This window comes from Ailuropoda melanoleuca, chromosome 19 (assembly GCF_002007445.2).
Source record: "Ailuropoda melanoleuca isolate Jingjing chromosome 19, ASM200744v2, whole genome shotgun sequence".
In the NCBI taxonomy this organism is placed as follows: domain Eukaryota; kingdom Metazoa; phylum Chordata; class Mammalia; order Carnivora; family Ursidae; genus Ailuropoda; species Ailuropoda melanoleuca.
Genome location: NC_048236.1, coordinates 5,619,639 through 5,643,228, shown reverse-complemented (window position 1 = coordinate 5,643,228; position 23,590 = coordinate 5,619,639). Strand labels below are relative to the sequence as shown.

General features: G+C 42.8%; 1 protein-coding gene across 2 annotated transcripts in view; it reads left to right on the top strand.

Annotated features, from left to right (window-relative positions):
• TNFRSF21 (TNF receptor superfamily member 21) overlaps positions 1 to 23,262 on the top strand; it is a 70,078-nt gene extending 46,816 nt beyond the window's left edge. Inside the window, exons 4-6 of one of the 2 annotated variants that reach the window (XM_034647814.1) lie at positions 64 to 329; positions 20,318 to 20,546; positions 21,846 to 23,262. In XM_034647814.1, the coding sequence (XP_034503705.1) occupies positions 64 to 329; positions 20,318 to 20,546; positions 21,846 to 22,075 (725 nt within the window). In that variant the 3' untranslated portion in view covers positions 22,076 to 23,262. The remainder of the gene's footprint in view (positions 1 to 63; positions 330 to 20,317; positions 20,547 to 21,845) is intronic. The other variant, XM_034647815.1, reaches the window with a different exon arrangement.
• Positions 23,263 to 23,590: the final 328 nt, after the last annotated feature.

The window sequence follows — 23,590 nt, the reverse complement described above, 5'->3', positions numbered from 1 at the left end:
TGTATAAAGACCTTCCCTCCTGTGCCTGTATTTGTCTTTAATTTTATTTTTTCTCTGGTTTAGGGATTGACATCCTGAAACTCGTTGCAGCCCAAGTGGGAAGCCAATGGAAGGACATCTATCAGTTTCTGTGCAATGCCAGTGAGAGAGAAGTGGCTGCTTTCTCCAATGGGTACACGGCCGACCACGAGCGGGCCTACGCTGCTCTGCAGCACTGGACCATCCGGGGTCCCGAGGCCAGCCTCGCCCAGTTAATCAGCGCCCTGCGCCAGCACCGGCGCAACGATGTCGTGGAGAAGATTCGGGGACTGATGGAAGATACAGCCCAGGTAATGTACCTGGGTTGCTGGTCTTTCCAACTAACCTCTCGGTCCCGTGCTCAGATTTTAACAGGGATATATAATAAGGAAAAATACTGATATTAGGTGTTTTGGTTCACACACGCACCTCTAGGGCAGTGGTTCTCAGTGGCTGTCCATGACAATCGTCTAGAAACTTTATTTTTTTTTAACCTGTGTTTTTTAAAAAAGAGTTTACTTATTTATTAGAGTGAGAGTGAGCGTGCTCACAAGTGGGGGGTGGGGTGGGGGGAGGGAGAGAGGGAGAAGCAGACTCTTTCAACGTGGGACTCCACCCCAGGTCCCCGGGATCATGACCCGAGCAGAAGGCAGACACTTAACTGATTGAGTCACCCAGGCGCCCCTATCTAGAAACTTTAAAAGAATTCTGATATTTGGACCCCACTGTAGAACAGTTAGATCAGAATGTCTAGGGGGAGGACCACAAATCAGTTTTTAAAAAGTTCCCTACATCATGCTAATGTGCAGAGTTGAGAATCGTGTTTGGGGGATGTTCTAGCATCAGACTGCACAGCCAGATCTGCTGCTTGTTATCCCATTTACAGTCTCATTTTGCATAACACACTTGGAACAAATCCAAGAAGGAAGACTTTTTTTTTTCCTCTTCTCTCCCCTCCTACCCACTAATCCCCAGGATGTTTTTTGTGATGTAGTTTAGGGAGGCTCAGTCTAGCTTCTGGGGATGCAGTCGGTGCTGACAGCAGTGGGTAACAGGACTGAGCGGTCCTTTCTCTTGGGCTTGTTCAGCCTGGATATCAGATGGGAACTGAGGGGACCCAGGAGTGTGATTGATTAATAGTCGCTGGTCACTGAGCTTTGCCTTGGGAGCCAGGCAGCACTGGATTTGAATCCTGGCTCTGACACTTACTAGGTGGTTGATCGTGGGCAAGTTCCTTCAGCTTTCTCTGCTTCTGTTTTCTCATGTGTAAGCCAGCCTTAATGGGCTAATTAAGATTAGAAATGAAGTACATGGAATGCCTGATGCATTGAAGGTGTTTTACAAATGGTAGTTATGGTCATAACATAACTGATTTTACTTAGTTTCTTTCCTTAATCATAGTACGTGTCCCTGAAGGGCCATGAATTAAGTACACATTTGGATATTGACTTACATGTCTCACAGACTTCGAGTAAAGTTTCCGAATATATTTCCAAAGTAAAGGAAATATTGCCACCGAGACCTGATAAAACCCACTTAAAATTTAAAAGGCCATTCTGTCGCTGTTACTTTCCAGGGCTCTAAACTCATTACCTAAAGAGCTGGAGAGAGACTTTTCCCCATCAACTCTAATTCATGACCATTCTGTACCAAATTTTGTACATCAAGGGATTCAATTTTATATATGAAGAGGTTTATTTTTTTTATACTAACAGTGTAGTCTTTCTTCTCTACGGAAGTAAACGTCCATCAGGTGGATCTTTTATTTAAGTGGCTGGTTAAAATTTATAGGTGCTAATCGATGCCAAAAGTGGTCTTTATTTTTTTTTTTAAAGATTTTATTTATTTATTTGACAGAGATAGAGACAGCCAGCGAGAGAGGGAACACAAGCAGGGGGAGTGGGAGAGGAAGAAGCAGGCTCATAGCAGAGGAGCCCGATGTGGGGCTCGATCCCATAACGCCGGGATCACGCCCTGAGCCGAAGGCAGATGCCCAACCGCTGTGCCACCCAGGCGCCCCCAAAAGTGGTCTTTAAACTCCTGGTGTATTTTTAACTTCTTCGAGATGTGGAATTGCAGAAAAAAATATTTATGAATAGATGGGGTGGTAAACATTCAAAGGGACACCCTAGTGTTTTGTGACTTCCTGAGAACGATACCAGAAGTATGGCTCAAAAATGAATGGGCTTCCTTGGAATGTCGACTTTAAGGAATGAGCTGGTAGGATCAGCAGACCTGAAGAAGGAGCCAGATACTGGAGAATAAGCCATTAGAGCTTTTTGATGATACTTACAAGAGAGGTAAAATGTGGTTGATGCAATGTTAGGATTTGGTTAAATGGAATGTTTGATAAAGTGGAAAGATGATCATGATGAATTTTTAAGGGAAAAGGAGGTTTCTCATTAGAAGTAAAACCGTGGGAAAACGTAAACATGGGGAAACATAAACATGGGGAATTGGAAAAGCATAAATGTTAATGCTGTATTACTAAATCCAGGTGGCACGATTAGAAGTAATTTTTCTTTTTTTTATTTTCTGTAATGAAAACATGTTTCTTTTGTGATTTAAAGTATTTCTTCAGGGGGCGCCTGGGTGGCACAGCGGTTAAGCGTCTGCCTTCGGCTCAGGGCGTGATCCCGGCGTTATGGGATCGAGCCCCCACGTCAGGCTCCTCTGCTGTGAGCCTGCTTCTTCCTCTCCCACTCCCCCTGCTTGTGTTCCCTCTCTCGCTGGCTGTTTCTATCTCTGTCAAATAAATAAATAAAATCTTAAAAAAAAAAAAATAAAGTATTTCTTCAGATGACCAAGCTGAAGGGGCACCAGAAAAAGGATAGGTGGGGCTCTGTTTGTGCTAAATGGAGAGAGGGAGGCCCTCCTCAATTCGGTTTTGGGGGCAGATAGTGGTTTGTGTGACAATCCATCCTTCCTTGTCAGGATTGACCGAGGTTTGTCATGTTGGATCAGATTTGTCAAAAAAATTCCTAAAACTTACTTTGCTTTTGGATTCTGCAAGTCTGTCTCATTTTCTGTTGTACATTTAGCATTTAGAATTTGGTCCTAGTCTTTGCAGTACTTCTCTTTTGGGGGGGAGTGTGGATGGTGGTAGAGTATTGACCGTAACAAATGGCTTTCGTATGTTTCTCTGATGGTTCTGTTGAGGTCCATACATGTCTATTGAGCACCTGCTTTATTCCAGGCACTGTCGTAGGTGCTGGGAAAGGTGGGCCCAAAGTCTCTGTGGAGGAGACTGCATATCAAGGGGAGTGATTCATAACAAAAAACACGGAGTCAGTGAATAAGAAAGCAAAACAAAGTGCCTAGTCCCCAGTGCCAAACTCTTGGACCCTTTAATTCTTTCCTGTTATCTCATCTATATCCAGCAAGATTCTAATATCTACTTTGTTATTTATTTTATGAGGGAGAGTGGCATCAGTGCATCCTGTAGCTTTCTCTGAGGTTCTCGTGTAGCCTCTGTGTGATGACAGAGGCTAAGAAGCCGATATTAAGCTTCTTGCTCCGGGTTTTAATAATGCCCATCATTGTCTAGCGACATTGTGGACCCAGCTCTTGACTCTGATTTTAATAGCCAATGAGCATGGATTTCTGCCTGCCAGCTCTTACTAATCACACAGTATGTGATTGTCTGCAGGTTGTCTCTGAGATTAGTTGAGTCAAAAAAGACACAGAGTGCGGGGGGCATAATTGAGAATTACTCTTCCCACTTTATGATGGATTTGTATTCTTTGTGTATTGTGGTAGTGCTGGCGACTTGAGACTTGGCCCTAGGAGTTAATGGAACCTTAATGTGTAAAAATGACTGTGTGTGTGTATGTTTGAAAATGGCTAATGTTTTTTTCCTATTCATGAACCTGAGAGCACCCACATTATGTTCCACTCAAAGGATTAGCCTGGTGTGCCTTTTAGTCACCTCTGTCAGGAACAGCTGGTCCGTTATTAACCATGGTGGTCTATTAGCCATTTTTAAATTAAACACATCTAGAGTCTGCCTTTTTCTTTCTTTCTTTCTTTCTTTTTTTTAGATTTTATTTATTTATTTGACAGAGATAGAGACAGCCAGCGAGAGAGGGAACACAAGCAGAGGGAGTGGGAGAGGAAGAAGCAGGCTCATAGCGGAGGAGCCCGATGTGGGGCTCGATCCCATAATGCTGGGATCACGCCCTGAGCTGAAGGCAGACGCTTATCCGCTGTGCCACCCAGGCGCCCCTTTTGCTTTTCTTTTTTTTTTTTTTTTTAAAGAAGTACACTTCTTTATGTACTAAAAATATTATATAGTAATATTCACTTTTTGGTGCACCGTGGAGTCCTTTTTTAAGGAAACTGAAGGTTTTAGGAGCAGTTTTAGGTTTAAAACAAAATTGAGAGGGAAGGACAGAGATTTCCCATATACCTTCTGCCCCAACTTATGCATAGCCTCTCCCACTGTCAACACACTTACCAGAATGGTACATTTTCTTACCAGGGGTGAACCTACATTGACATATAATAATCACCCTAAGTCCATACGTTAGAGCTCACTAGCTTGTGTATTCTATAGGTGTGGACGAATGTATAACAGCATGTATCCATCATGATGCTAGCATACAGAATATTGAGACTGCCCTAAAAGGCCACTGTGCTGTGCCTGTCTGTCTCTCCCCCCTACCCCACCGCTGACAACCACTAATCTTTTTACTGTCTCCATGGTTTTGCCTTTTCCAGAATGTCATATAGTGGGAATCATGGAGTCTGTAGCCCTTTCGGATTGGCTTCTTTCACTGAACTCACATGCCGTTAAGGTTCCATCATGTCTTTACATGACCTGACGGCTCAGTTCTTAGCTCTGAATACCATGCCATTGTCTGATTGTACCAGTTTATTTAGCCATGCACTTCCCTGATTCTTTCTTTATCAGAGGTATGAGTTGTGGTTTTCAGTTCAGCGTCTGAAGCCTTCCAGAATCCTATGCGTTCTTCCCGTCAAGGGCACCAGCATTTGGTAGAAGTGGTAAAGCAGGGGGACAATGGTTGGAAGTTACTGGGACTTTGCCAAAGCTATTTAAAAACCCTAATACAGCATTTCAAATGGTATGCTCTCTCTTTTTTTTTTTCCCATCCTTTTACTTTGATTTTTTTCCCCCTGAGGCTTTATTTAAAGGAAGTCTTTTGTAAGTAGCATAGACTTAAGGTTTCGAAAAAATCTAGTCGGACGGTGTTTGTCAGTGAATTAGAGAATTTCAGTGTGGTTACATTTCTCATGTAATTACTCATATATTTGGGTTTAAATCTAGCACCTGATTATTCATTTTGTATTTTTCCTGTCTCTCTCTCTTTTTTCTCCTCTTTCTTGCCTTCTTTTGAATTAATCAGGTATTTTTTATTATTCCACTTTTCCTCCTCTTTTGGCTTGTTACAAATGTTTTACTTTACTTTTAATGGTCCCCGTAGAGATTACAACTTGCACACTTGAATCATGGGAGACGTTTCCTGAGTGTGTACTTCCTACTGTTTCCAAACAGCACAACAGCCTTAGGAGACTTTAATTCTATTTGTCCTTCTCTCGCATTTTGTTTTTTTATTGTCATGAATTTTAACACTGCACATTTCTTAGCCCCCAAAAGGCATAATTATTATGGTTTTACACATCAGGATTCACATGGATTTACCTGCATATTGATTTTTTTCTGTTGTTCTTCATTCCTTTCTGCCGATTCAACTTCTACGTGAGGTCATTTTTCTTTGGCCTCAAGAATACTTAGTGTAGGTTTCCAGCAACAAATGCTGTTTTTCCTGTGTCTGGAAAATGCCAACTAAATAAATAACTTGCGTTATTTGCCCTTTTTTAAGAGATTTTATTTATTTATTTGACAGAACTCAGAGAAAGAGAGCATGAGCANGGCCTCAAGAATACTTAGTGTAGGTTTCCAGCAACAAATGCTGTTTTTCCTGTGTCTGGAAAATGCCAACTACGTTATTTGCCCTTTTTAAAGAGATTTTATTTATTTATTTGACAGAACTCAGAGAAAGAGAGCATGAGCAGGGGGCGGGGAGGCAGAGGGAGAGGGAGAAGCAGGCTCTCTGCTGAGCAGGGAGCCCAACTTGGGGATCCCAGGATCCTGAGATCCTGAGATCATGACCTGAGCTAAAAGCGGTTGCTGCCAGCTGAACCACCCAGGCGCACCTGCCCTTTGTTTTTGAAGGATAGCTGGAAAAGAGAATTTAGTTTGTCATTTCCTTTCGATGCTTTCCTATCTAGATTTAAGTCTCCCCTGCTAAAGAGCAAGCGGGATGATGTGATTTGATGTTCGTATCTATATTACATAACAAAGTAGGTGTGCAGTATTATACCAGACACCACGCAACTCAAAGATGAGTGTAAGACAGGGTCTGTGCGTCAAGGAAGCTTACGGTTGAATGGAAGAAGCATATATACTTACATAGTTTAAGGGACTAAATCCAAAAGGGTGGAAGGAGGGAAGGTGCTGGGTGTACAGCTAATTGGCCATTATGGCTCTAAGCGGGAACATGAGTGTGAAGATGTGTGCCAGGTTAAATTCCTGCCCTGGCAGCTTATCACTTTGGGAACATTCTGGTAAGTTACCTGGCCTTTCTGCCTCAGTTTGTTCCTGAGGAAAGGGGAGCATCATTAGTGCCTGTCCTGTGAGCTGTTGTGAGAATTAGTTGAGTGTGTCCCACAGTCAGTATTTGGTGAATGTTTACTATTCATAGTTGCCATTATTTCCCAGCTCTAGAGGCAAGAGAGATGGAAGACTGTTCCTAAGTAGCTCCAGCTCTCATACACATAGTGGGTCCTTTAAACCCTGAGCTCTGGGGCTTTGTTACTGTTGGGTGGGGAGGTACTTCCAGTTCCAGCACAGCTTCAACTGGACGGTTGAGTGTCAGGCTTGCCATCCGGGTTCAGTGCCCGAGAACTGGGAATTCCAGCTCATGGTAAATATTTATTCCTTACTGCCTGAGCAAATGTTCCTAGGCTAGGGATGTTTCCTCTAGTGGAGAAACAAAGGTGGTGGTATGTGTGAAGATAACGGTCTGCTTTCTCACTGGCTGTCAGAAAAAGGGAGACAAAATTGAGCAGCTGAGTTTCTAGGTTGACTCCTCTCCTCTCCTCTCCTCTCCTCTCCTCTCCTGCTTTCTCACTGGCTGTCAGAAAAAGGGAGACAAAATTGAGCAGCTGAGTTTCTAGGTTGACTCCTCTCCTCTCCTCTCCTCTCCTCTCCTCTCCTCTCCTCCCCTCCCCTCCCCTCCCACCCACCTTCTCTCCTCTCCTCTCTTTTCTTTTCTTTCCTGGACTTGGTATAGTCAAATAGGCTTCACCAGTGTAATCTTTTGCTTTTCTTTTTTTCTCCTGCTTGGAGGGGGTGGACTTGGGTTTTTTCTTATTGGAAAACCTTGGGAAAATGATTTCTTGGACTCAGTTTTTTCTATTTAACATGGGAAATCAAGTGGTTATCAGAATTAAATGAGGTATTGGTTTGTTAAACTGTGCGATATAAGAAAGGGAGGTAGGAAAGCAATGCTTACTGGCTGGGTTCAGCAGTAATTGTGTTTTGAATTTCAGTATTCCTTCATTGTCTCATTTGGATAAAAGATGGAAAAAGGAATTTTAAGTATGTTAAAAAATGATCATCTTAAAAACAACCACAATAATTTAAAATACTATAAAGTGTTACTTCAGCTGTCTGCTTTGACCAGAGATTCACAAACAGAAAGAATTGGTGCCTGGGGGAGGGGGGACGCCTGGGTGCCTCAGTTGGTTAAGCATCCAGCTCTTGGTTTTGGCTCAGGTCATGATCTCAGGGTTGTGAGATCGAGCCCCACGTCGGGCTCTCCATGATCAGCGCAGAGGTTGCTTGAGATTCTCTCTCTCTCTCCCTCTGTTCCTCCCCCACATCCATAAATAAATAAGTAAATAAATAAATAAAATATTTAAAATAAAAAAAATAAAAAAGAATTGGGGCTCATCAGGCAGGGGAGTTGGGTATCTTATCGCTCCTTCCCTCCTTCCAGTAGATTAGATAGAGTAAAACGGGGGCACCTGGGAGGCTTAGTCGTTAAGTGTCTGCCAAAGGCATTCTGGGATCGAGCCCCGCATCAGGCTCCTCCGCTCCTCTGCTGGGAGCCTGCTTCTTCCTCTCCCGCTCCCCTTGCTTGTGTTCTCTGTCTCGCTGGCTCTTTCTCTCTCTCTGTCAAATAAATAAATAAAATCTTAAAAAAAAAAAAGATTGAGTAAAATGACACCATAATTTAACTAGTGGACCTGAAGCCACCGTTGCTGTTGTGGGCTGCTGTGTAGCAGAATGATCCTTTGTTAGAGATTCTTGATCCCTTCCAGAAATCATGCAGGAGACCTATGTCCCAGAGACAGAGTCCTCCCCCCGCCCCCAACTATAGTAGACAGTGTTTGGCGGCTGGATGGCTTTGCTCTGTATAATCAACTGCGAGAATCTCAACAGCACCGAGAGCACTGGGCATTCTGTTTTGGCCAGGACAGTACCACTGCTTCTGCTGCGGAGGGAACTACAGTCGCTGATTTTTTTTTTTGTTGACCAGCTGCAGGATGCAGCTGTCCTTATCTACGGTCTGACTGAGACCAGCTATTTTCAGAAATGCAATACAGTGAGGGCGAGTTGAGGCAAATACCAGCTGTACGTTTAACTGCTGGCTTTCTGGCTATTCAAATTTGTCTTTGTCTTTAATTTGCCTGTTGGTCATCTCAGAGAAAATGGGGATTATTATCCCCAGGCCCTAAGTTGTTAGCTGAACTTGCCTGTATCTTGCGCCTGCCCTCTGCCCTGTGACCACAGCGCCGAGGGTCATTTAAGGGCAAGTTCCTTTGCAGGGTGTGACTGTGGCTCTGGGGAACCCCTGGTATGGTGAGAAGGGGAATTTATAAAGGGATTGCTGCCACACCATAGGCCCAGGTCCATTTAGTGGTGCTTGTGTGGAAGTTGGTCATCGTGTACAAAGAGGCGAGATCTGTGAATAAGCCTTCAGGTGTTCAATGTCATTTCAGGCCATTCTACTTATTATCAAAGTCCAGGGTTTTGTTCAGTTAGTCAACAACCTTTTGTGGAACACCAGCTGTGTGTCTGATACTATGTAAAGAAGGAAGGTGGTCTCCCGGGTTTGAGTAGCTCAGTCACCGAGATGAGGACTCTTGTGCAAATAATGACAATTCAGTGTGATCAGCAGATGTTAGAACAGAAGGGTGCACAGGAAATTATAAGGTTGTAGCAGAGGGGGCACCTGGGTGGCACAGCGGTTAAGCGTCTGCCTTCGGCTCAGGGTGTGATTCGCAGCGTTATGGGATCGAGCCCCACATCAGGCTCCTCCGCTGTGAGCCTGCTTCTTCCTCTCCACTCCCCCTGCTTGTGTTCCCTCTCTCGCTGGCTGTCTCTATCTCTGTTGAATAAATAAATAAAATTAAAAAAAAAGAAGGTTGTAGANTCTCACTCCCCCTGCTTGTGTTCCCTCTCTCGCTGGCTGTCTCTATCTCTGTTGAATAAATAAATAAAATTAAAAAAAAAGAAGGTTGTAGAGGAAGGCAGGGGTACTGACCCACCAAAAAATACATGGAAAACAATAGCAGACATCTATTTATCCATTTGAAAGTCATTTTTAAAGAAAAAAACCAGCCTGTAGTTTCTTTCGAGACTGGGTTTTGGTCCTCATCTCTGAGATTTTCCATCTGGTTTCTGCCTACGGAGCCCTACCTACTTGATCACACCAAGGGCTTCTCAAGCCATTGACTCTGCGAAGAACATTTGTTTTACTGAGAACCTTGTTGTGTTTTTGCTCAGTTGCAAGCTTTTCAGAAAGCTTTCAGTGTTGTGCAGTATGAAAAGTACAGGAATAAAGGTGTAGAGTCTCACTTCGTGGAAGGGCTGGAGTTCGAACTTTGAATCTCTAAGAACTAATAGAAGGGACTGGTGGATCCAACAGTTTGACTTTTGACTTCTTAAATTCATAACTAGCTGTAAGGATCTGGGGAGGATTAGAGACAGAGCATAGATACTGCAGATCACGAGTGTAAATGCCCAGTCCTGCACTTGATATTGAGTAGGGGCTCCATACATGTTTGCTGCTATCTTCTATGTTGAAATTTGAATTCTGCATTTTCCTTTTTTGACTCAAGAGCAAATGATACCACTCTGCACGTTAAGGAGAAAGGGAACCAACATTTGCTGAGTATCTACTGTGTCCCAAACACTGTCTGGGTGCTTGACATCTGTGATGACCTAGCAAGCTTTCACGGTCCTGAGAGGTATAGGTCGGTATTAGATTTCAGACATATTTCTGTATTTTGTTGAAGGCCATGTTCAGTGTATGAAGCACCATTATACACATGACTGAGGAAGCTATTAAAACATTGCCATTTATAGTTATAAGATACATCCCTATTTGAGAGACGTTAAAATGTGAAAAAATTTACATCATAGGATTAATCAAATATGATAGTTGAGCTTGAGTGTACAGTTTATAAGGAGAAGTCTAGGAACAGATTCTTGGGGTCTTGAGATCGACACACACTCTATCCTAACATGTATTCACACAGGCTTTTTTTTTTTTTTTTTTTTCTTTTTAAGATTGCCTTTAAGGATAAGATGGATTGACATAAGCAGCTTATTTGGTAAACACTATATTTCGAGCCCTGTGCCGGGCACTGGAGATGTTAGATAAACACACATGCATACAAAATACACACAAAACAAAGCACAAAGACAGGGAATCCTGTCTGAAGATATGCTGACAGTTTTATAAGAGGGTTAGCTACGTGAGCCACAATTTCGAGGGTGTTCTGTGGATTTGAAGTGGGCTTTTATTTTTTTCCTGCGACGCAGTGTCTCCGTGTTCAGAAAAGGTAGAAGAATTTATTAGCTGATGACAACTTTCCACCCCTTAATCCACACCCTTCCTGGCTTTCTCGGAGAATCCACTGAGAGGGAATCAGAATCAATATCGCGAAAACAAGCTTATTTTCTCCATTGACTACCTGTGTCGAATATCATATTTTTATTTATTTTTGAAGCCCAAACTCATATCTGGATAAAGCTTCACAGCTTCCAGTTTGGGCCTAGATTCTCCATCCTATGTTTACGAGGCTGTCTCTTGATCTGTTATAACTCATGTGCCAATAGCAGTCACACTTGCTAATGACAAATTGCATCATGGTCAACAGTAGGTTTTATGATACAGCAGTTGATTTCAACATTTTAAACCTATTCCTCCTATTTTTTGGGAGCATCAACTGTCACTCTTGATTTTCCCATTAATTTTTTTTTTTTTTCACAGAGAATGTTTGATTTATCCACAGTTGGGCTTTGTCAGGGAACAGTCTGGAATGACCAACCATTAAAATGACTTGTCACCAAAAAAGAACTAGAAAAAAAAAAACATGGGGAAATTCTTCTTTGTTTTTATTCTCATAACAGTAGGTAAGTCTCTTCTGACAATGATAGAAAACACTGAAGTCATTCAAGAAAGATTCAAGTACTTAACAATTACTGTACAAGCCAGAAAACATCATAGGCAGAATCAAAAGGCAGAATAATGACTGGGAGAAGTTGTTCGCAACATAGGGTTAATAGCCTTAAAAAAAAAAAATGAAGAGGTTTTACAAATTAATGAAGAGACCAGTGATCCAAAAGAAAAATGGGCAGTCTGTGAACAGGAGAGTTCAGAGAAAAGGAAATACTGAAGATTCTTAAAGGTGTATCGGTTTTTTAGCCTTGCTTGGAACAAGAACAATTAAAATGGAAACTTACACGGAGATACACAATTTTAAGCTCTTAGATGGTAGGGAGGGAAAGGTATGACACCATTTTTGTGTTGTGAGGGTGTAGGGAAAGAAGTACAGTAGCCATTGCTCATATGTGTGTACATTAGCCCAACCCTTATGGAGAACCATCTGGTATTATCTCCCAAAGTATATGGCAGTTGACTACTGATCTTGCACTCCCAGGAATATGTCCTACGTATAGTCTCACCTACCTCCACCATGTGTGTAGAATATTACAAGTCCAAATATTGCTCGTAGCATCATTTGTAAATAAGAGTGGAGACAGCATAAATGCCCTTCAGCAGAAAACTGGTTGTGGAAGTTGCGGAACATCCACACAGTGGAACAGTCTGCACTTGTCGAAAGGAGCGAGTCAGCCATTTGTGTGCTTACCTCAAGAACTATTTTTAAATGAAAAAAAGGCACAGTGCAGCACAGTGGGTGCCCCTGGCCGCCATATTGTGTTTAAAAAAAAAAAAAGTAAAAGTAGAAAAGTGTAATAAAAACAGAAGAGCTGGGGTCGGGTGGAGAATATATATATTACTTATTTACTGGTGTATGGACTGTGTGGAAGAGGACTCGAGGAATTGTTAAGAGTCACCACCAGCAGGGGACCGAGTAGCTGAGTACTGTAAGTCAGAGGTGAATAAGGGAGAAGTACTTTTCACAGTAGCCCCTTTCATACTTTTGGAATTGTGTACCAGGTATATTCTAATTCTAATGGCATGCACCCAGCTAATGATTTTATTAAATAAACTAATTTAATCAAATTGAGCAAGCTCAAAACACTTTGAGTCCCTGAGATGAGCCTGAGCCTTCTTACCTCAAGGTCACGAGTTTCCTATGAAGTTACTTTCTATCTTCTACAACGCCTAAGGCAAGCTCGTAAGATTCATGCCACTTCTTTTCATGGTTAGAATTGTTCAAAGGCTTTTTTATGGGAAGGGCTCCCTAATGGGTTCTCAGTGAGTGAAGTTTAGGGAAGCCCACGTCATTTCCAACAGTATGATCTCCTCATGTGTCCGTGGGGCTGAGTCTTGTAAGGCTCAGCAGAATGTCTGAATGTGAGTGAGCTCCAGCTCTGAACCAGGAGAGCCCACTTACTCTTTCTATCATCACTTCCTTTTTCGAGAACGCTAGTCAGTGAGTCAGCTCAGGGCTGCAACACTACCGTTGATGTCAGCAGCCTGGACAGCTTGCAGACACATGCGCCAGCAGCTGGGCGGGGCTCACCCTCCCTTCCTTCTCCCTCCAGAGCCAGCTGGTTCTTACCAGCTCTGGCAGCTTCGTACAGCACTCCTTGTGGCTTCCTGTGGCTCTCTACATCCAGGAGAGGAACAGATCCCTTGTTTCGGGCAAGGATTAGCCACCTCCACTTAAATGTGGGTGGATTCGTAGCCTTTGGGATTCAGTTTTGAAGTTAACTCTTAGAAATAAACAGAATTGACAGATGACATATGACATATACACGCAAGACTTGCAACTACCTTGACTTGGGCTTGGGGTAGTTAAAGGAGAAACAACACACTCTGGCCAGCTAACCTGGGATAAAGTTTAAATATAGCCTTAAGTGAGATTGCAATCGATACAAAATACTTTCATTATGCTATGCTTGGATAGATCTAGGGTGGGTGTGAGATGTCTTTTAAAATAATTTCCCAGTGCCTTTACCATTTTCTGCCCAAATTAATCCTCTGAGCTTCCCAAGGGTGAGTTCCTTCGTTCTGTCGGCTCTGCTGGGGCTCCCAGCTCCCTGGGGGGCAATGCAGAGCTCAGTGTCCACTCAGCCCTGCTACCCTCCTGGTGTGACACAGGGCTTCCCAGGGAAGCTGAGCAGGGCTTCTTGGCATTGCACTCCTGTTCCTGCTTCCATCCCATGACCTCCAGTGGCCCTGGGGGGATCTAGACCACATAAGCCCAGCAATGTCCACCGGGCAGCTGATGATTGCGATTTAAGTGTTAGCCCCGTTCCCTGCTGATGCAATGGAAGCACCCCCTTGTCTTGCTTTCCTGTGGCAGGGGCTGGGCAAGAGAAGAAAGAAGGAAAGATAACAACAGGCTAAAGAATCAGAAGCCTAGGAAAAGTTTGGGGAATTTTTGTCTTATAGTTATTTGGCTCTTAGCCCGTTTGTAAAATTATTTTCTGAACTAAAAAAATAAGGCTTAGGAAACACAGAAAAGTTGAAAACACAGTACAGTAAACACCTATAAACGTACCACCTAGATTTAATAATTAATTCACATTTTAACATCTGCTCTATCAATCATCTATCTATCTATCTATCTATCTATCTATCTATCTATCTATCGATCGATCTATGCATGTGTATTTCTAGCTCATATTTCCACTTCCAAAACTTACCTCTAAATTTCTTAAAACTGAAACTACTTCTAAGGACTAAGGAATCAGCATCTTCCCATGCCCTTCTTTTTTTTCTTTTTGTTTGCCCCCCCCCAAAAAAATTACTGCGTAAATTTGGGTTATTCTTGCCAAGACCTCTATTCTGAGTTGAATTTAATAAGAATTCACACTAGAAGAATAAAGTCATTGTCTCCTACCCATTTTTCCCTTTTATTAAGTTGGGGACCACCGCTGTGTTTGTTTCATTTTTTTAAGGAAGAAATCATTGTATTTCTCAGGTGTTCTTTACTATCTGAACTTGGAAATTGGATAGATTCAGATAATTTTTTGAGAGACAGTTGGTAATTGTCATTATCTGAATCCTCATTTATATCTGAAATCGTGGAACTACATAGATTTAGATAACAAAGCTTTCCTTATTATCTGCATTCCTGTTCTCTAAACGTAGGAGCTGCATAGATTCAGATATCTAGATACCCGTATGGCAAGGGAGATGGCCCTTGCTTTTATCAGAGCCTGTTCTTACATACTTATTAGACCTATAGGAGGTCATGAAATCTAATTTGATTTCGATGACATGAGCACGTGGGAGAGCAGGGGAAACAAGCTCGAGATACTATCATCATCCTTAAATAATTTTAGTTATGTATTTATTTGTGACTGTAATTCCTTTGAGATAAAGCTTTAGTGGAAATTGAATGTGTTTGTTTTTTTAAACAGTCACTGGTCTGTTGGGATCTGGAATATTTGCAAATACAAAACCAAGTTATTGGGCCACAGTTGAGGTGTCTGATATTTACAGCATCTCTCATCTTTATCTCAGGGCCAGAGTGGAAGCTCGCAGACCCTGCCTTTTGCCCCTTCCCTCTGGCTCAGAAGCTGGAGCAGCTCCTTGTGGACATGTGATTGCTTGTATCGAGTGTACAGAGGTTTGACATTTCCTGTAAATGTCTAGTGGGTCCGGACAGAGAAGTGACATGGCTCAGCAAGGAGGATCACTTGGAAACCAGATGGACCTGATCTTGAATCCTCACTTTGTGACCTTGGGCAGGTTATGCAACCCTCTTAGTGGCTCCGTTTTCTCATGTCAGATGAAGCTGATAAGAGCTACCTTCACAGCAAACGGATTACTTATATTTCATGCTGAATTGTTTTGCACAGCACTGGTAATGCTTTATTTCTTAAAGTCCCTCTTGTTTACTGGATCTGAGCAACAAGTTGGTCAGCTCAGATGGAATAGCAATTCGTTTTCATTGACTTCAGCAAATGGGCTTTTAAAAACCATTATTAAAGTGATGGAAAATTTCACAAATGTGGCATAGGATTTTCTCTTCTTTCTCAGTGTTAGATGAGATCTGGAGGGAAAGTTCAGTGGTAGCCTTTGACTGTGAAGAAGCTTCTTCTTGAGTCTATCGGGATATCTGGCTATCTAGGGGGAAAGGGAGACCTTGTGGAATCCAGCTGGGTAATGCCAGGAGCCAAGGGGTTAAGTTGAACCACTTTAGCAGATTGGCAAGGAGCATCTCGGCTGGGTAATTAATGCTTCATTTCAGGGGGTCATTGATGCATCAAAATTGTTAATTAGTTTTATGAAAACAGATTGTGCAACTGCAGGGAGATTGTAATTGGGTAGTAATTGAAAATAACTCTGGTAAACCTTAGTTGAGTGAACCAGTTGGGGGTAACTTGGAAGGAGAAAGGGCGTTGGGGTGGGTGGGTTGGGGGTGGGGAGAATGACATAGCAATTGTAGGGCAGATAAGGAATAAAACATAAGTTGAACAGAGATGACCTGGTCTAATCTTTTTTGTTCAGAAGTGAGGAAACAAGTCTAAGGAGGGCAGGGGTTTTTCTAAGACCACACAGCTAGTTAGAGGTCTATTCCCTTTCTTCCCTTGCAATGACATCCCAGGATATTAATGACTTTGATGTCTAGGAGTTGACAGTGGGGAACATACAGTGCATGCTGGAAAGACCGCTTCTGAGGCTGAATGTGTACTTAGGAAAGCTGCTAGATCACAGGAGGGAAGAAAGGTGGTCCTAGAACCCTGTTTCATTTATAAATCACTTTTGCCGTGACCAAGCCTTGCAAGGATGTCCCTTTACCACCCATGGGTGCACCGTCCCCAAGGACTAGAAAACTCTTCAGCCTTCCACAGTGTATCCTCTTAAGAAGGGCCAGTCAACGGGGAAAGTGCGTTTTGGTTTGATATTAAAAGAGAAGACTTCTTTTTGAACTTGTTTCCAGTTGTAATTTAGCCGAGCGCCCGGAGCAGGCACTTCACTTTGGAACCTGTAGGAGCAGAGGGTTACGGGTTCACGGCTGGAAATGGCTTATTCCACCGTAGCCCAAATGCAAGTTCAATCACAAATGCCACAACATACCTCTATAGCCCAGAGATGTTCGAGCCCACAAATTTCAATCAATACCTTGTTTACCTCATCCATCTGGCTGGTTCCTTGTCTTCAGTGGTTCTGGTGATCAGAAAGGAAAACAGTCAGGTCAGGAGAGGAGCTCCAGGAGTGACTCAGCCGTGGAGTTGAGGTGAACCGTTTATCTCTCTTCCCCTATAACTTGGGACTAATAAATACAAATATCTGGAAGGACTAAGTGTGCTTGCATGGAGACCAATCAGGAGGACATTTGGGGGCTCATTTGGCCCAAAATAAATTGCATGCTCTTGAAGTTCACGCAGTAGAACCAGTCTGGTTTTGGCTGCTTGGGGAGCTCTCCCCTCATTATCCCTGCCTCCTCCCCTTCCTGTGGGTCTTACCGTCTCTGGCTCATTTCCCCAGTGAGTCTTCCAAGGAAGCATGATTCTCTCATGGCTGAAAGGCAAAAAGAATTACATTTTTTAAGTTCCTGCAAAGGGACTTCGATTATCTGGTGGATAGATGGCCTTCGCTGGCCAAGTTTCCCGAGAGGCCTTTCTCTCAAGGTTTAATATCTACCTCACTGCAATAAGTTGGGGGGCAGTGTTGCCCTTTTGTGCCTGTGAACTCTAAACAAAAGCCACAGAGGCGCTCGGCCAAGTAGGTGATCTTCCAACCCTCCTGTTCCTTGGCTACCGATATAAATAGGAACCACGGCAGCCATAACATTTTCAAGTTAGCAAAAGGAAAACATACAGTGGTAACTGCTTTTAAAAATAACATCTATTGTTTTTATAATTATAAAAGTTCATATGTCCCTGTGGAGAATTTGGAAGGCTCAAAGATGCATAAGGAATAAATTAAGTCACTTGTAATCTATTTTATGAATATTTGGATAAGCTTATGCTTACAGCTTTTGCAAGAGGATGAGACCCTTTTCTGGCTTTCTTGTTTAAAATATCTTTTAGTATCTAAATCTTTTAGTATCTAGATCTCATTAGAGGTATTCTTTATTTGCTGTGAACTCAACAGTGCACTTTCTGAATCAATACAGAATTAATTTATTCCACATATCCTGATGACTTCATTTCCGATTAGAGCTATCGTAGGTCATACAATGCTTGAACTGCTGTGTTGCAATCAATTTTGATGGATATATAAATAGGTCAAGGGAGGAAAGAAGTTAAGTTTCTATGATTAAGGTTTTCTCTTCTTATAGGAAAAAAATGCAAATAACTTTAGAGAAATCTGGAATGCAACTGTCTGCTGTGTATCCTGCATAAAACAAGGGATACCTATACTTAGTAGCTGAATAGATTTTTTTAGAAAGATGATTGTCACATGATCTCGGCCTTTGGCTATGGTTGTTAGCCCCACTGTGGCCACGCTAAAACCATTCTTAGGGGCATTTTCTCATATTCACTCGACTCATTGTTAATTACAAGAGAGCATTCTGCAGCCTGCTGTCTTTCTGAATGATGTTGGAAATCATGTACTTAATTTCCATGGATAGGATCCTTTGACAAAAGTGGGGAAAAATTAAATATTTAAAGTTTTGAACTAAGTTCAGGAAATGGGTGGGTGGACTCCTTAGTCTGTTGGCGTGTGATTTGTGGGCAGGAATTTCTTTTTTTAAGCAAGAACAGTGCACTACATTGACTGACCATGTTGTCCAATGTAATGTTGTCCCTGAGAACCAAAGTGTAGACAAGTGCTCTTTGTCTAATTGAGTGAATAAAAAATGTGTATTGGCATGAATGGCCATGTGCATTTTTGGAGAGGAGGGGCACATGCCAGGGCCCTATTAAATTAAAAAAATTTAAAAGCATATACATAAAACTTGTCTGTGGACCAAAAGGGGGCAGCTGGGAATGCATTACCCAGGTCTTAAACTTGTACTGGCGGCAGAAGCGGGGTGTGGGTGGTTGTGCAGAGGACAAATGCTGTTGGAACAGTAGACACGTGCCATAACTGGTGGTCTTTGGAATCTGCAGTCGGTTGCAAGAATTTCTCAGGACTTACAGGTAGTAAAAGAGGCAGTTGTGTTTGCTTTGTGCTTTTTCCAACTCTTCAGCCTAATACTTTGAAATTAGGGTCAATGTCTTCCCGATTGAGGAACTTGAAAATCTTTTGCTTGTCATGTGTGAGTGAAGTCATGAGGGTTCTAACTGAACCCTGCCCCATGGGATCTGGCCACCTGGCTTCCAGACTTGCATCCGTGCCAGAAGAGCCAATAAAAAGATTAAGGTCAATGGACTGGGAAGATGCCACAAGTGCCTGCCAGAGTTCTAAAGCCTAGTGGCAAACGACAGGCCAAGTAGAGATATCAAGCAGACCTGAGTTGAGGACTAGCCTTCTCCCAATGGCTGTGTGCCCTCTCTGGGCCTTACTCATTTCACCTGTAAAATGGGGTGATATCACCTATCATCTCCTCACTCCCCGCCTCGGTGGTTTTTACCTCCCCCGGCCAGCTGTAGCAACATCCTAACTGGTTTATTTTGTTTCTTGCCTCCCTAAAATCCATTCTCCATGTACCAGCCAATGTCATGAAGTTCACCGTCTCCATCTGAAAACATTTTGTTTGCTTGCTTCCTTGTTATTGTCTTTCTGACCCAGCCTTCCAGAATGCGAGCTTCACTGTCTCCATTAAATCCTTCAGAGTGGTACCCTGGCTCCAGTGGGGTGGTCCTCACGCTCTCCGTTCAGCTGCTTTTGCCTCTGGTGTTCTCCTGAGCTGCTTTGAAGTGGGAGTCAGGAAGCCTAGGGTCTAGCCTTAGTTCTGCCTCTTACTGGCCCATAATTGAGAAAGTCACATCATTTCTCTAGACCCCAGTTTCCTTGCTTGTAAAGAGAGGGTGTATTAGTTTGCTTGGGCTACCATGATAGAGTACCACAGACTGGAAGCTTCTTTTGTCACAATTCTGGAGGCTAGAAGTTGAAAGGTGTCATCAGGCTTCTCTCCTTGGCTTGTAGAAGATGGTAACCTTCACCCTCTGTCTTCACACTATGTGTGTCTGTGTTCTGATGGCTTCTCATAAGGACTCCAGTCATATTGGAGTAGGACCCAGTTATCCCCTAATCACCTCTTTCTGAAGTTACTTAGTTGGCCCTGTCTCCACGTACAGTCATATTCTGAGGCTCAGGAAGTTTCGACTTCAACATATGAATTTGGGGGGATATAATTCAACCCAGACAGAGGGGAATGTGCTAGATATTATCTAAGACCTTTCCCAGCTCTATGAAATTATACTTGAAGCTGCAGTTCTTCCTCTTCACTCCCTTGTCCTGTTCCTCTCCTGAGAGGTAACAGCTTGGTGCATATGCTTCCTGATTTTTTTTTTTTAGATTTTATTTATTTGAGAGAGAGCGAGAGCTTGAGCGAGGGGGAGGGTGCTGGTGGGAGAAGCAGACTCCCCACTGAGCAAGGAGCCCAATGCAGGGCTCCATCCCAGGATTCTGGGATCATGACCTGAACCGAAGGCAGATGCTTAACCAGCTGAGCCACCCAGGCACCCCGGCTTCCTAATTTTTAATGCTTATACGTAGCCCCATGTATATTTTTAAAGAGTTTAAAAAGTGTGTGTGTGTGTGTGTGTGTACATATGTAGTGTCTCGCAATGATGTAAGTTGTGGGCTGTCAGAACAGCAGCATTTATCTATAAAACATTAAATGGAACAAAAAGAACACCTGAGGGGGTTTCAGTTTCATTTTTTCTCAACAGTTTTTGAAGTATATAATAAAAAACATTTTTGTTTGTTTCCTCCCCCAGCTGGAAACTGACAAGCTGGCTCTCCCGATGAGCCCCAGCCCCCTTAGCCCCAGCCCCATCCCCAGCCCCAACACGAAACTTGAGAATTCCACTCTGCTGACAGTGGAGCCTTCCCCTCTGGATAAGAACAAGGGCTTTTTCGTGGATGAGTCGGAGCCCCTTCTTCGCTGTGACTCCACATCCAGCGGCTCCTCAGCGCTGAGCAGGACGGGCTCCTTTATTACCAAAGGTAGGGACATTGGCAGGACCGCTGTAAGGAGTATTCGTTCTGTAAGCCTCCCCCAGAGGAGCCCCCGGGGCTTCTCCCTGGCCAGTTCCACAATCCAGTGGGATTTGGGTCATTTGGGTGACTTGCCCGGCAAGACCTATCGTAGACCCCAGGACGTCACCAGCCAGCCAGCCGGGACCCACCCAGGTCTTTACAGCTCTGATTATCTCTGGCTGAGAGTCTGCTTTGGTCGCCCTTTATCCTCAAGATGCTATCGAAGGTGTTTCAGGAAGGTCTGATAAAATGTAGTCTGGCAGGTTTTTTTGAAAATTATTTACCAGGTTTGTAGAATCCAAGGATTTAAAGTATAACCTATCTTCTGAGTCAGAAGTGTTGGTTTCGGTGACGCAAACAAATTGGAATAGCAGTGTTTTAAATATTGTGGGTTAGTACATTTGGTAAATAATTTGCCACTTGGCAGTTTTTAATAGCAGGATAGGGATTGGCAGGCACGCTGTATTGATGACAGATTTTTGTTTGAAATTTCCCGCTTTGGGTAATTCCAGTTATAATTTTCGTGAAAGGGTTATATTTTATGTTATGCTGTAGTTTATGATTATAAAATATGTCCTATTTTCTATACTTCACCCATTTAGATGATCTATTTTGTATTTATATGAAAGATTTATGTTTTAGTTTGTATTTTATGTTCCATGTTCTATTTTAGGGAAAGCTTTTTATAATAGTAATGAAAGTTATAGTCCTTCCCCTCCTTGTGTAAGGTCTGACCCAAGAAGCAGTATTTTCTTATTTGTGTGCTTTCATTTTTAGCAGTTTAGTTTTAAAATTTATCAGTGTAATTAGAAAGTCAGATGAGCAGATTAGATTGACTTGGAATTTTTGAGGGGCGTAGGTGAGCTGATGTCTTTTGTTTGGTAAACACAGATGGGGAGAGTGGTTTTTTGTTTTGTTTTATTTCTTTAAGTTTCTGTAAGTATGTCAGCATTCTCCCGAGTTTTAGAAGAATCTAGAAGTCTTTTAAGTCTAGGCAAAGTCATACTAATGACAATCGACGACCCATTCAAGTGGTTCCTCGTCTGATCTCCAGGAGTCAAATCTTGTTTGTTATCTTAAGTGCAGGGCACGTACAAGCTACTGTGTTCTTTAAAATGTGCCAAAGGTTCCCTTCCTCACCTTGAGGGTGGGGGTGGGGACAGCCTGCGGGGAGGGGAGCTGTCCCTCCTAGCGCTCCTTCTCTCCTCGGTTTCCCCAGTACAGTCCCTTACGTCTGTCCCCTTCCCTCCTCTCTCCTCCCTGCAGAAAAGAAGGACACAGTGTTGCGGCAGGTACGCCTGGACCCCTGTGACTTGCAGCCTATTTTTGACGACATGCTCCACATTCTGAATCCTGAGGAGCTGCGGGTGATTGAAGAGATTCCTCAGGCTGAGGACAAGCTGGACCGGCTGTTTGAGATTATCGGAGTCAAGAGCCAGGAAGCCAGTCAGACCCTCTTGGACTCTGTGTATAGCCATCTTCCCGACCTGTTGTAGAGCCGAGGGATACTGCACTCTGGAAATGACTCAGTTTAGTGGCAGGGTGGTTTTCGTTGGTTTTGTTTTTGTTTTTCTAGTTTTTTTGGGTGTGTGTGCGCGCGCGTGCACGTGTGTGTGTGTGTTTAACAGAATATATGGCCAGTGTTTTGAGTTCTTTCTTTTTTTAACCCTTCTAGGAAGTTAGTTTATAAGTCTTCTCAAGGTGTAACTGTTGAAAAATACCCACCACTAAAGTTTTTTAGGTTCCATATTTTCTGTTTTGACTTCTTTATGTATTTTCAGAATTGTTCTGTGCACTTTAAATTCACTTAATGTACCATGAATGCAGTGTGGCTTTCCCTGCACACTGGATTGTGAGGCTCTTAACATCTTAAAAGTATAATGGCATCTTGTCAATTCTCTAAGCAGTCTATATATGTCTCAACATCCACATCTGCATTTTTTTTAAATGATTACTATTTTTATTATTTGTAATTTACCAATTTTCTTAAGGGTTGAGGAAATGTAATACCCCGTTGAGTTACTGTAATACAATTAGATCTTGAGTTCTCTTTGTAGTATGCCTTGGTGTATAGTTCATATTCATGGCCGAAACTTGACCACACTGTTGCTGATTGTATGGTTCTCACTGGAGCACCGTGTAGAATGCTTGATTACTTGTGCTCCTCTTACGCTAATATGCTCTGGGCTGGAGACCTGAAATCCTCAAGCCAGCAGAACTTGCTATTTAAGTGGCTTGACAACTGGGCCACCAAAGAACTTGAACTTCATCTTTTAGGAATTGAGCTGTTCTGGAACACACTGCTGCACTTTGGAAAGTCACAACTGAGTGCCAGTTGGGAATTTGCCCAGCTTTGCTTTAAAAGATGTCTTGTTTTTTATACACACATAGTCGGTAGGTCCAGTCCGCCTCAAGGCCTTGGTCTTGGTGGGTCTCCTTCGTCCTTCAATCACTTTAATTAAAAATGGCTGCAGCTGTAAGAACTCCTGTCTGATATATTTGCAACTCTGCTCCCATTTACAAACCTGCTCTTTCTAATGCTCCGTTGGCAGGCTCAGATGCAAAGGTGGTGTGGACTCCTTTTGTGTGGGTGGGGTTTATGGGTCTTGGTGAGGGACTGATAACAGAAAAATGCCTTCAAGTGTACTAATTTATTAATAAATATTAGGTGTTTGTTACTCGAGTGGTTTGAGTGTATTCACTACTTGCCTTATACATGTGCTCAAGTTACAACTCTTTGATGAGTCTCTTGGAAAAAGACGTGTGTATCCTAAAAATCTCAGCCTTTCGGGTCTGTAAATCACGCAGATCAACAAAGCTTTGTGTCTGGAAGAGTATCTGGAGAAACGTAGGGGAAGGATGGCCCAGCATTAAAGATGACCGAACATTTCCAGGTTACTGTCTTTCGAGGGTATATCTGAGGCTCCTGTTCTGGAGTTTGTCCCTATTTTAAGAACTGAGGATTTGGAGGGGGAGAGGTAGAAATAATCACCAGGCCCTGGAATATATTC